At 43.5% G+C, this 15,062-nt stretch overlaps 1 protein-coding gene across 1 annotated transcript in view; it reads left to right on the top strand.

The window, feature by feature from the left end:
- The first annotated feature begins 462 nt into the window (after positions 1-462).
- Positions 463-15,062, top strand: part of LOC137535526 (oocyte zinc finger protein XlCOF6-like) — a 28,553-nt gene continuing 13,953 nt past the window's right edge. The window contains exon 1 of the mRNA XM_068257366.1: positions 463-721. Within this exon, the coding sequence (XP_068113467.1) occupies positions 466-721 (256 nt within the window). The 5' untranslated portion in view covers positions 463-465. The remainder of the gene's footprint in view (positions 722-15,062) is intronic.

Here is a 15,062-nt window from a genome sequence, read left to right as displayed (position 1 = left end):
CCAAAATTGCTCCAACTCCTCGACTCCAACTCCGTTGTCTAATACTTACCAGGGCTGTGGAGTTGGAACAAATATCATCTGACTCCGACTCCTCATTTTTTGAAACTTCCGATTCCGGGTACCCAATAATTGCTCAGACTTCACAGCCGTGCTATGGAGGAGGGTGACATGATGGGGACAATTAAAGAGGAAGAAGAGACGTATGTGAGGAGTGATCAGCAGTCTATGGAGGAGGGTGACATGATGAGGACAATTAAAGAGGAAGAAGATGAGACATATGTGAGGAGTGATCAGCAGTCTATGGAGGAGGGTGGCATGATGAGGACATGTAAAGAGGAAGAAGAAGAGACATATGTGAGGAGTGATCAGCAGTCTATGGAGGGGGGTGACATGATGAGGACAAGTAAAGAGGAAGAAGAAGAGACGTATGTGAGGAAGGATCAGCGGTCTATGGAGGAGGGTGACATGATGAGGACAAGTAAAGAGGAAGAAGAGACATATGTGAGGAGTGATCAGCAGTCTATGGAGGAGGGTGACATGATGAGGACAAGTAAAGAGGAAGAAGAGGAGACGTATGTGAGGAGTGATCAGCAGTCTATGGAGGAGGGGGACATGATGAGAATAATTAAAGAGGAAGAAGAAGAGACATATGTGAGGAGTGATCAGCAGTCTTTGGGGATAAATAAAGAAGAAGAAGAAGAAATTAAGGAAATCAGAACAGGTTGGTATTTCCTATGTGTGTATAATTTTCTCTTTTTTTTGTAACACTATTTTTTATTGAAAAGTAGAAAATATAAAGATACAGACTTGTCATAGGGCAATTAGGACAAAGGATAATGTAAATAAGTAGAAATATCAGAAATAGTGTGACAGCTGAAAACATTATCTTCAGCCTGCAGTCCCAGACTCTGACAACAGTCTAGAGTCTAGAAGTAGAAGAAGATGTGGAGCATTGGAGAACTGCTGTGAGAGGTCCAAACAACTATGGTCAGTTATATCAAAAAATCAGGGGGAGTTGCAGGTTTGGGGCATTACATACCCATCTTTTACATAGAATTGGCAGAGGAGGTCTGAGTACCAAAGTTAGCAAAAGCTATCCAGTATCATAGAAGGAAATCTCGGGGGCTTAAGAGGTTGGGTGGCACCTTAGGTGTTTGGTAACATGGGATAAAATCTGATAAGTAAGCAACAACCAGAGATAAGTAGTTTATGGGGAAGGTAAGAGCATTTGAAGGGTAGAGGAAAAGGAGAGAGAAAAAGGAAAATAGAATAAGGGATGAGGAGAGGAAAGTAACAATATAAAAACAAAATATAAAGTGATTGACAGTGGTTAGGGACCTCATATACTGTTTCCAAAGTGGAATAATGGAGAGGAGATAGGGCCTTATAGGAAAGGACAGGGGAGCACAGAGGGAAGAGAAGAGAGGGTGGGAGAGAGGGTGAGGAGAGATAGGCAGCCAGGGTCCCCAGGCTATCAATAACAAAAGACATCATGGCGGGGGGGTCTATAGTTTGAAGAAGTATAGGTCCAAGGATCCCACACCGTATGAATATTGTCCTCAGTGTCTCTTAAAGGGGCACTACAGCAAAAAACCAACCAATCTCAGATGTAAATAGACGCACTATGCGACTTAGTACGCATATTCTAGTAGCCACCAGACTCTCCATAGCCTCGGCATGGAAAACTGTAGCCCCACCCACTATCTCTGAGTTTAAAGTGAAAATCTCCTGGACTAAATCCAGGGAACAGATGAAAATATGTGCAAACATATACAAATAAAATGTACATTTTTTCCAGAGTAAAATGAGCCATAAATTACTTTTCTCCTATGTTGCTGTCATTTACAGTAGGTAGTAGAAATCTGACAGAAGTGACAGGTTTTGGACTAGTCCATCTCTTCATAGGGGATTCTCAGCACGGCTTTTTTTATTTATAAAGTTATTCCCTAAAAAGGATTTAAACAATGATGCTGGCCAGCTTCCCTGCTTCCTACTCAGTTTTTTTGGCAGTTGGACAAAACAACTGCCATTCACTAAGGGCTTTTGAAAACAAAATATATCCCTGAGAATCCCCTATAAAGAGATGGACTAGTCCAAAACCTGTCACTTCTGTCAGATTTCTACTACCTACTGTAAGTGACAGCAACAGAGGAGAAAAGTAATTTATGGCTAATTTTACTCTGGAAAAAATGTACATTTTATTTGTATATGTTTGCACCTATTTTAAAAAGCGGTCATCTGTTCCAGGGATTTAGTCCAGGAGATTTTCACTTTAACCTCAGAGATAGTGGGTGGGGCTACAGTTTTCCATGCCGAGGCTATGGAGAGTCTGGTAGCCATTAGAATATGCGTAATAAGTCGCATAGTGTGTCTATTTACAGCTGAGATTGGTTTACCTAGTAACATTGGGAGGCGATGCAGGGGAATCAGGATGCCAGTTACAGATGATATCAGAGATTGTACATTAGGGGGTTATCAGAGGGCAGTACCAGAAAACATTTCTATAGTACCTTTTTCTCCACATCAGGGGCGTTAGGATAAACTTTTGATAAAATCTCAGGGGTCAAATACCAATGATATATAGGATTTTATAGATGTTTTCCTTTATTTGTACACACATTGAGGAGTGTTTAGTATTTTCTCATATATCTTCCCAGTCATCCATAGAGATAGATGTAGAAAGAGAACTTTCACATTTTGACATGTATGGGTGGGAGGGGACCGGAGAACCTGACTTATTATGTAGGATAGCATAGATTTGAGAAATCAGGCCTTTTTGGTGTCCTCTATGGTTGCATAAACGTTCGAAGGGAGTGTACAAGAATATAGAGGCAGATTTGTGAGTATAGTGGTGTAGTAAATGGCTGATTTGAGTAAATTCCATAAGCATTTGAAGGGAAGGGGGGGGGGGGGGGTAAAATATATCTTTTCCTCTAGTGCAGATTTGGATAAGAGCTTATTAGTAATTGGGTCTGGGGTTCCCCAGTATTGGCTACAGTGGTGAGGAAGTGGAACGTAGGTGTACTGTATGGACAGAGGCCTTCCATATACGTAAGGTAAATGTAATCATGGGGAGAAGATTAGATCTGGGAAGTTTGGGGGGAGAGTCTGACCATATAAAGGAGGCTAATGATAAAGGGAGAACAGTATTATTATTATTATTTATTGTATTTATAAAGCGCCAACATATTACACAGCACTGGACAATAAATATATACAATGATACAAGGATGACATACATAGGGTTATACAACATAGAACAAAGTTATACATGCAAATTGTACAAAATACCTGATCATGCAATATGAGCTGGTTAGGTAGGCCCAGTAATACAAGTACAGGCTGTCATAGGACAGGAGCACATGATCATGTAGATTACACTAGGGAAGGGAGAGGGTACAAGATACATGATCATGTGATTTGGGCTGGTTAGGTAGGCCCAGTAATACAAGTACAGACTGTCATAGGACAAGAGTACATGATCCTGTAGATTACACTAGGGAATGGAGGACCCTGCCAGAGGCTTACAATCTAAAGGGTTAAGTGGAAACACTAGGTAGGGCTGTAAAATATTCCGTAGAGAGTTACTGTGTGGTAGGAGGTGGGTAGGCCATCATAAAGAGGTGGGTTTTGAGGGCTTGCTTGAATGTGTCGAATAAGGGAGCAAGTCTGATGGGTGGTGGAAGGGAGTTCCAGAGGGTGGGGGCAGCTCTTGAGAAATCCTGCAGGCGGGCATGGGAGTGGGAAATGCGTGGTGTGGTGAGGCGAAGGTCGTTGGAGGATCGGAGGGGGCGACCTGGTATATACCTGTGAACAAGCTCCGAGATGTAGGTAGAGCAGGTTTTGTGCACAGATAAGGGCCCATTTAGAGAAAACCTTGAAGTTAGTCCATTCGGTTAGTTGCCTTAGGTGAGAGGCTAAGTAATAATATTTTAGATGGGGGAGGCCCAGACCACCCAACTCCCTTTGGGAGAGTAGTACTGATCTCAGGACTCTAGGACACTTATGATTCCAGACAAATTTTAAGAGTTCAGATTGTAACCTTGAGAGCTGGGCCGAGGGAACCTGTACTGGGCGGGTCTCAAACAGTTGTAGTAGACGGGGTAGGATATTCATTTTCAGTGAGTAAAGTCTACCTATCCAGGAGATCTTGTAGGCAGTTCACTTATGAAGATCTTGGAAGTATTTTATGAATGAGGGAGGGATAGTTTTGTTTATAAATGGTAGAGTATGTGGGTGTAAGGTAAATCCCCAAGTATTAAAGGGCTTGAGTTTTCCACTTATAGGGGTAGTGGGATTTTAGGGAAGTAAGCAGCTCAAGGGGGAGCTTGATCGGAAGGGCTTCTGTTTTATCTTGGTTGAGTTTGAAGTTTGAAAGGGACGCAAATTCAGATGTGGTAGCATGTCAAGCTGGAAGTGAGATTAGAGGATTTGTAATAGTAAGTAGGATGTCATCTGCAAACAATGATATTTTATAGTCATGTTGGACGCCATAGATTTTTGGGTTCAGCCTAATTGCTGAGGCTAATGGCTCTATGCTGATGGCAAAAAGGAGGGGTGAGAAGGGGCACCCCTGTCTCATACCATTATGGATGGTGAAAGGACGTGGAGAAGCGAAGGGGAGTTTAATTGTAGAGGTTGGGGAGGAGTAGAGGAAATGGAGAAGGGAGATAAAAGGGCCATCAAATCCTTGGTGCTCCAAGACTTGGAAGAGGAAGGGCCATGATAGTCTATCGAAGGCCTTCTCTGCATCCAGACTTAGGAGCAGAGAAGGCCTTCCAGACCTGTTCATAAGTGAGATGAGGTGAATTGCTTTCCTAGTGTTGTCCCCGGCCGGACGACCCAATATAAAGCCGACTTGGACGTTGTTAATTATTGAGGTTAGCATAGGATTGAGATGATTGGCCATTGTTTTCATAATGATTTTCAGGTCGGAATTCAAAAGAGATATAGGGCTGTAGCTTTGGGGGCGTTGTGAGTCTTTCCTATCTTTGGGGAATACTGTGAGTATTCACCTTTCATGATTTTATTGGCTAGGGTAACTAAGTGCAGTGTTAGGATAACTCCAATTTTTTTTTATAGTATGAGTAGGGGAGATGGTCTGGTCCTGGACTCTTTAAGGAAGGGAGTGATTTTAGAACCTCTGAGATTTCAGTCCCGGTGATAGGGATGAGCCTCAGTTTAGGTAGGTTAAGGGAGGGTAAAAAGGTATCTACTTTAGATAGGAAAGAGGGATCAGTGGATTGGTTGGGTAGGTTATAGAGTTGTTCATACTAATCTGAGAAGATCTGGGCTATTTTTTGAGGGTCGTAGTGTTCTGTTCCTTCAGGATCTTTCATAGAGTAGACTATCTGTTGGGAGATTTGGGGTTCAATTTACATACTAGAATTGTGTGGGGTTTGTTGCCTCGTTCGAAGAAAAGTTGTTTAGACCATCTTAAACTTTTCTCCAGTTGAGTCATTTGGAGAGAGCGGATTTCTTGTTTTATTTGTTGCATATAAGAGTAGTGATCTTGTGTGGGTGTGGATTTATAAGTTGATTGAGCTTTGGTAAGGGAAGCTTGGAGGGATAAAAGTTTTTGTGAGGACGTGTTTTCGCCTACTGCCTTCAGCTATGAAAAGACCTCGTATAAAGGCTTTATTTGACTCCCAAACCATACTGTATGAGGAGATAGAGTGAATATTAGTAGTGAAGAATGACTGCAGCTCATCTGTAAGTGTAGAGACCAAAAAGTTTATCTTGAAGAAGTGACTCATTTAGTCTCCAATATAGTGGCTTATGGGGCCTGTGAAGCCAATTAAGACCAAGTGTGACACACTGGTGATCAGACCACGCCATTGGAGATATATCTGAGTTTTCTAGCAGGGGTAGTAGGGAAGAATTGGCAAAAAAAATAGTCAATACGGGAGTGTGAGGCATGGGGTGGGGAGAAGAAGGTAAATTCAATTGAGGTTGGATTGGATATTCTCCATAGGTCCAGGACGCCATATTTTCTCATTACGGCTCTAAACCTATGTGAGCTGCTGTCATGTGTGGAGCTCAATAAAGTAGAGGCAGAAACACTCCTGTCGTTAACAGATGAAAAGGCTAGGTTGAAATCACCTCTTAAAATAAGGGAACCAACCATTACTTTATGGAGTTTGGTTAATAATGAAGTGAGAAAGGGGATTTGTTGACCATTAGGCACATATATATTAGCCAAAGTTAGTGGCTTACAAGCTAGAGAGCCTATCCTACCTAATAATCTACAAGTGTCCCTGTCCGTGTGTCAGTGCTTTTGCTCTACTGCGCATGTCCTGCACTGACACAGCAGTTGGGACAGGAGGCCGGATGGGCTAGGAGGCCGGTCGTGTGTGGGCGAGCAGCGGGCTGACGGGTGCGCACTGCGGACAGGTGCACGTGCATGCGCACTGACTGGGGGTGGCAGGAATGAAACCTAAAGCCTTTGGCTTATGTCAACTAGTTAATATTATAAAATGCCCATCATTATCTTGAATGGTTTTAGTAATTTGTAGAGGGAGGTTTGTCTCATGTATAATAGCCATTCCTGCCTGTTTAGTCAACCCAGAAGTCAGATATACCCCAGAGTAGTGCCTATCACCTAGACGTATAGGATCTTGTTTACGAATATGTGTTTCTTGAAGCATGGCTATATGAATATCCATCCTCCCGGAGGTCTCTCAAATGGGAAATCCTCTTCTGGGGTATATTGAGGCCCTTAGTATTTAAGGTTAGGAGTTAAACCATAGTCTAAGACATATGTAGATCTGCAGAAATCAAATAGGTCCGACCACTGTGACTCATTAGGAATACAAAAATAGAACCCTAGAACATGGTTCAAAAATAAGATTATAAACAAAACCGTAACTGGAAACCAATACTGAAGACCAAGAGAAATGCCACTGTGTGTAGTGTGGCCACATAGAGAGACAACTAAAGATGGTTGTCTAGACGAGATCACCCCCAAAGTGTCTGATCTCTGTGGGGGCCGGGAAGTTTCGGGTGTAGATCTCCTGGGGCACATGTAGAATCACAAGGAAGTGACAGCCCAGGGACCAAAAAGTCCAGGAAAACTTGAGTGAATAACCAAGATCAATAATCATAGTGGATCAATAGGATGATACCTTCAAAAAGAGAAATAGGTCAAAGGGTGATTTAGGAGTTGAGGAGCGGTGGTAATAAGGGCAGTAAGTAAGCAGAGTTAACTTGGGAGTGCTTCCATTTCTTCAGATCTTTAGGTGTATGACAGAGATCGAACCGGGACTCTTGTCCACTCTGAGATGTGGCGGACATTTGTAGGAGGGGACGAGGTTGATGGAGATCTAAGATTTTGAGTTAAGTTAGGAGGTGGAGGTCTGAGACCCATCTGTTTCAGAAACATCGGAGCATCATCAATATCTGAGAGTGTGAAGGTCGTTCCTTGGCGGTTGACTACGAGGCGGAAGGGGAAGCCCCATTTATAGGGGACGTTTGCGTCTTTCAGGAGTTGTGTGACAGGTTTGAGAGCCCTTCGCTTTGCCAGGGTGATGAGTGACAGATCATTATAGATATGAAGCTCGTCCCCTTTAAAGGTGATGGAAGGAGCTTTGCGGATGGCCTGTAATAAGGCCTCTTTAGCTTCATAGTAATGTCTTTAGGCCTCTGTACGGAAGATGGAAGCCCCCCTAGGGATCTGTGGGCTCTGTCCATGCGCCAGAGTTCATCTGGAATGTCTGAGGCCACTGACTTAAACAGCTCGTTAGGTGCACAATAAGGGTATAAGAGGCACGCTGGTGTGGTATAAAAGCATCTAAAAACAGTTTTAAAAGAAAAATAATTTTTGACCAATAACAACGCCAAACTAAATAAAAGATGAGGAAGCCTCTGCCGATTGTTTTATTTAGTTTGGTGCTGTTATTGGCCTGAAGAAGCGGGATCAGACCCGTGAAACGCGTTGCCTGTGCTACTAATAAAAACCTTTGTTAAAACAAGTATATCTGTGTCAGCCTGGGGTGCCCCTTTAAGCAAGGGGATTTTTCCTCGACCTGTGGAGAAGGTGAGACGGGGAGCCCTTATGGTGTAGTATCGTTAGGAAAATTTGGAGGAACAGAATTGTGAATAATATATACTCACAAAGGTGGGTTGCAGTCCTGCTACCACCGTGTTGGCATGCGGAAAAAAAACGTTTCCGCTCGGTAGCCTGGACCCTCTGGATCTGGGTGGTCGCTCTCCTCCTATGGTCCTGTAACCTGGTCGGCCGTGTCGCCCAGTGGTAGGGATGGCACCTCAGAGAGGTGTTGGATACACAAGTAAAAGCATGTCGGTGGAGGCACCCAAATGTATGCAATGGTAGGAAAATTTGTAACGGAGGTCTCTTACCTCCAGAAGAAGACTCTCATAGATGGAACAAGGGAGTCTTTATTAAAAAAAACGGTTATACTGCGTTGTCTACAGTATAACCGTTTTTTTTAATAAAGACTCCCTTGTTCCATCTACAGTGGGTTGCAAAAGTATTCGGCCCCCTTGAAGTTTTCCACATTTTGTCACATTACTGCCACAAACATGCATCAATTTTATTGGAATTCCATGTGAAAGACCAATACAAAGTGGTGTACATGTGAGAAGTGGAACGAAAATCATACATGATTCCAAACATTTTTTACAAATAAATAACTGCAAAGTGGTGTGTGCATAATTATTCGGCCCCCTTTGGTCTGAGTGCAGTCAGTTGCCTATAGACATTGCCTGTTCAGTGCTAATGACTAAATAGAGTGCACCTGTGTGTAATCTAATGTCAGTACAAATACAGCTGCTCTGTGAGGGCCTCAGAGGTTGTCTAAGAGAATATTGGGAGCAACAATACCATAAAGGCCAAAGAACACACAAGAAAGGTCAGGGATCAAGTTATTGAGAAATTTAAAGCTGGCTTAGGCTACAAAAAGATTTCCAAAGCCTTGAACATCCCACGGAGCACTGTTCAAGCGATCATTCAGAAATGGAAGGAGTATGGCACAACTGTAAACCTACCAAGACAAGGCCATCCACCTAAACTCACAGGCCGAACAAGGAGAGCGCTGATCAGAAATGCAGTCAAGAGGCCCATGGTGACTCTGGACAAGCTGCAGAGATCTACAGCTCAGGTGGGAGACTCTGTCCATAGGACAACTATTAGTCGTGCACTGCACAAAGTTGGCCTTTATGGAAGAGTGGCAAGAAGAAAGACATTGTTAACAGAAAGCATAAGAAGCCCCGTTTGCACTTTCCCACAAGCCATGTGGGGGATATAGCAACCATGTGGAAGAAAGTGCTGTGGTCAGATGAGACCAAAATAGAACTTTTTGGCCAAAATGCAAAACGCTATGTGCGGCGGAAAACTAACACTGCACATCACCTGAACACACCATCCCTACGGTCAAATATGGTGGTGGCAGCATCATGCTCTGCGGGTGCATCTCTTCAGCAGGGACAGGGAAGCTGGTCAGAGTTGATGGGAAGATGGATGGAGCCAAATACAGGGCAATCTTGGAAGAAAACCTCTTGGAGACTGCAAAAGACTTGAGACTGGGGCGGAGGTTCACCTTCCAGAAGGACAATGACCCTAAGCATAAAGCCAGGGCAACAATGGAATGGTTTAACCTCCCTGGCTGTAAGCCCGAGCTGAGCTCGGGCTATGCCGCGCAGGAGGATTTCTCAGGCCCTGCTGGGCCGATTTGCACACTTTTTTTTTTGCAACACGCAGCTAGCGCTTTGCTAGCTGCGTGCGCACTCTGATCGGCGCCGATTAGCCGCCGCCACTCGCCGCGCCGCCCCCCCCCCCCCCCAGACCCCGGCGCTGCCTGGCCAATCAGTGCCAGGCAGCACTGAGGGGTAGATCGGGACTCCCAATGACGTCATGCCGCCCGTCGCCATGGCGACGGTGGAAGCCCTCCAGGAAATCCCGTTCTTTGAACGGGATTTTCTGATCGGAGATCGCCAGAGGCCCTGGGCTCGCTACATGATTTAAAAATGTTTTATTTATTTTTTTTAAAAACGACTCTGCTGCCCCCTGGCAGTTTTTAATAGACCGCCAGGGAGGTTAAAACACAACATCTCTATGTGTTAGAATGGCCCAGTCAAAGTCCAGATCTAAATCCAATCGAGAATCTGTGGCAAGATCTGAAAACTGCTGTTCACAAACGCTGTCCATCTAATCTGACTGAGCTGGAGCTGTTTAGCAAAGAAGAATGGGCAAGGATTCCAATCTCTACATGTGCAAAGCTGGTAGAGACATACCCTAAAAGACTGGCAGCTGTAATTGCAGCAAAAAGTGGTTCTACAAAGTATTGACTCAGGGGGCCGAATAATTACGCACACCCCACTTTGCAGTTATTTATTTGTAAAGAAATGTTTGGAATCATGTATGATTTTCGATACACTTCTCACATGTACACCACTTTGTGTTAGTCTTTCACGTGGAATTCCAATAAAATTGATTCATGTTTGTGGCAGTAATGTGACAAAATGCGGAAAACTTCAAGGGGGCCGAATACTTCTATTCACTTACTTTTAGCACATGAACCAGGGATGCCATGTGTACTTTGTATGCTGCTTATACCTCATTACCGGCACACTGTGCAGTCACATTACACACATCACACCCTAGTACTCCTCACATTCCCTGTGTATATAGTGTGTTTATACCTCATTACAGGCACACTGTGCAGTCACATTGCACACATCACACCCCTATTACTTCTCACATTCCCTGTGTACATAGTGTGTTTATACCTCATTAAAAGGCACACTGTGCAGTCACATTACACACATCACACCCCTATTACTTCTCACATTCCCTGTGTACATAGTGTGTTTATACCTCATTACAGGCACACTGTGCAGTCACATTACACACATCACACCCCTATTACTTCTCACATTCCCTGTGTACATAGTGTGTTTATACCTCATTACAGGCACACTGTGCAGCCACATTACACATCACACCCCTAATACTTCTCACATTCCCCGTGTACATAGTGTGTTTATACCTCATTACAGCCACACTGTGCAGTCACATTACACACATCACACCCCTATTACTCCTCACATTCCCTGTGTACATAGTGTGTTTATACCTCATTACAGGCACACTGTGCAGTCAAATTACACACATCACACCCCTATTACTTCTCACATTCCCTGTGTACATAGTGTGTTTATACCTCATTACAGGCACACTGTGCAGTCACATTACACATCACACCCCCATTACTTCTCACATTCCCTGTGTACATAGTGTGTTTATATCTCATTACAGGCACACTGTGCAGTCACATTACACATCACACCCCTATTACTCCTCACATTACCTGTGTACATAGTGTGTTTATACCTCATTACAGGCACACTGTGCAGCCACATTACACATCACACCCCTATTACTTCTCACATTCCCTGTGTACATAGTGTGTTTATACCTCATTACAGCCACACTGTGCAGTCACATTACACATCACACCCCTATTACCTCTCACATTCCCTGTGTACATAGTGTGTTTATACCTCATTACAGGCACACAGTGCAGTCACATTACACATCACACCCCTATTACTCCTCACATTCCCTGTGTACATAGTGTGTTTATACCTCATTACAGGCACACCGTGCAGTCACATTACACACATCACACCCCTATTAATTCTCACATTCCCTGTGTACATAGTGTGTTTATACCTCATTACAGGCACACTGAGCAGTCACATTACACACATCACACCCCTATTACTCCTCACATTCCCTGTGTACATAGTGTGTTATACCTCATTACAGGCACACTGTGCAGTCACATTACACACATCACACCCCTATTACTTCACACATTCCCTGTGTACATAGTGTATTTATACCTCATTACAGGCACACTGTGCTGCCACATTACACACATCACACCCCTATTACTTCTCACATTCCCAGTGTACATAGTGTGTTTATACCTCATTACAGGCACACTGTGCAGTCACATTGCACACATCACACCCCTATTACTCCTCACATTCCCTGTGTACATAGTGTGTTTATACCTCATTACAGGCACACTGTGCAGTCACATTACAAACATCACACCCCTATTACTTCTCACATTCCCTGTGTACATAGTGTGTTTATACCTCATTACAGGCACACTGCAGTCATATTACACACATCACACCCCTATTGCTTCTCATATTCCCTGTGTACATAGTGTGTTTACACCTCATTACAGGCACACTGTGCAGTCACATTACACATCACACCCCTATTACTTCTCACATTCCCTGTGTACATAGTGTGTTTATACCTCATTACAGGCACACTGTGCAGTCACATTACACACATCACACCCCTGTTACTTCGTACATTCCCTGTGTACATAGTGTGTTTATACCTCATTACAGGCACACTGTGCAGTCACATTACATATCACACCCCTATTACTTCTCACATTCCCTGTGTACATAGTGTGTTTATACCTCATTACAGGCACACTGTGCAGTCACATTACACATCACACCACTATTACTTCTCACATTCCCTGTGTACATAGTGTGTTTATACCTCATTACAGGCACACTGTGCAGTCACATAACACACATCACACCCCTATTACTTCTCACACTCCCTGTGTACATAGTGTGTTTATACCCCATTACAGGCACACTGTGCAGTCACATTACACACATAACACCCCTATTACTTCTCACATTCCCTGTGTACATAGTGTGTTTATACCTCATTACAGGCACACTGTGCAGTCACATTACACATCACACCCCTATTACTTCTCACATTCCCTGTGTACATAGTATGTTTATACCTCATTACAGGCACACTGTGCAGTCACATTACACACATCACACCCCTATTACTCCTCACATTCCCTGTGTACATAGTGTGTTTATACCTCATTACAGGCACACTGTGCAGTCACATTACACATCACATCCCTATTACTTCTCACATTCCATGTGTACATAGTGTGTTTATACCTCATTACAGGCACACTGTGCAGTCACATTACACATCACACTCCTATTACTTCTCACATTCCCTGTGTACATAGTGTGTTTAGACCTCATTACAGGCACATTGTGCAGTCACATTACACACATCACACCCCTATTACTTCTCACATTCCCTGTGTACATAGTGTGCTTATACCTCATTACAGGCACACTGTGCAGTCACCTTACACACATCACACCCCTATTACTTCTCACATTCCCTGTGTACATAGTGTGTTTATACCTCATTACAGACACACAGTGCAGTCACATTACACACATCACACCCCTATTACTTCTCACATTCCCTGTGTACATAGTGTGTTTATACCTCATTACAGGCACACTATGCAGTCACATTACACATCACACCCCTATTACTCCTCACATTCCCTGTGTACATAGTGTGTTTATACCTCATTACAGGCACACTGTGCAGTCACATTACACAGGTCACACCCCTATTACTTCTCACATTCCCTGTGTACATAGTGTGTTTATACCTCATTACAGGCACACTGTGCAGTCACATTACACATCACACCCCTATTACTCCTCACATTCCCTGTGTACATAGTGTGTTTATACCTCATTACAGGCACACTGTGCAGTCACATTACACATGTCACACCCCTATTACTTCTCACATTCCCTGTGTACATAGTGTGTTTATACCTCATTACAGGCACACTGTGCAGTCACATTACACACATCACACCCCTATTACTTCTCACATTCCCTGTGTACATAGTGTGTTTATACCTCATTACAGGCACACTATGCAGTCACATTACACATCACACCCCTATTACTCCTCACATTCCCTGTGTACATAGTGTGTTTATACCTCATTACAGGCACACTGTGCAGTCACATTACACAGGTCTCACCCCTATTACTTCTCACATTCCCTGTGTACATAGTGTGTTTATACCTCATTACAGGCACACAGTGCAGTCACATTACACACATCACACCCCTATTACTTCTCACATTCCCAGTGTACATAGTGTGTTTATACCTCATTACAGGCACACTGTGCAGCCACATTATACATCACACCCCTATTACTCCTCACATTCCCTGTGTACATAGTGTGTTTATACCTCATTACAGGCACACTGTGCAGTCATATTACACATCACACCCCTATTACTTCTCACATTCCCTGTGTACATAGTGTGTTTATACCTCATTACAGGCACACTGTGCAGTCACATTACACACATCTAACCCCTATTCTCACATTCCCTGTGTACATAGTGTGTTTATACCTCATTACAGACACACTGTGCAGTCACATTACACACATCACACCCCTATTACTCCTCACATTCCCTGTGTACATAGTGTGTTTATACCTTATTACAGGCACACTGTGCTGCCACATTACACACATCACACCCCTATTACTCCTCACATTCCCTGTGTACATAGTGTGTTTATACCTCATTACAGGCACACTGTGCAGTCACATTACACACATCACACCCCTATTACTTCTCACATTCCCTGTGTACATAGTGTGTTTATACCTCATTACAGGCACACTATGCAGTCACATTACACACATCACACCCCTATTACTCCTCACATTCCCTGTGTACATAGTGTGTTTATACCTCATTACAGGTACACTGTGCAGTCACATTACACACATCACACCCCTATTACTTCTCACATTCCCTGTGTACATAGTGTGTTTATACCTCATTACAGGCACACTGTGCTGCCACATTACACACATCACACCCCTATTACTTCTCACATTCCCTGTGTACATAGTGTGTTTATACCTCATTACAGGCACACTGTGCAGTCACATTACACACATCTAACCCCTATTCTCACATTCCCTGTGTACATAGTGTGTTTATACCTCATTACAGACACACTGTGCAGTCACATTACACACATCACACCCCTATTACTCCTCACATTCCCTGTGTACATAGTGTGTTTATACCTCATTACAGGCACACTGTGCAGCCACATTACACACATCACACCCATATTACTTCTCACATTCCCTGTGTATATAGTGTGTTTATACCTCATTACAG

This window comes from Hyperolius riggenbachi, chromosome 10, assembly GCF_040937935.1.
Source record: "Hyperolius riggenbachi isolate aHypRig1 chromosome 10, aHypRig1.pri, whole genome shotgun sequence".
Lineage (NCBI taxonomy): Eukaryota > Metazoa > Chordata > Amphibia > Anura > Hyperoliidae > Hyperolius > Hyperolius riggenbachi.
Note: the sequence above shows the minus strand (reverse complement) of the source record. Positions and strands in the feature narration are given on the sequence as shown.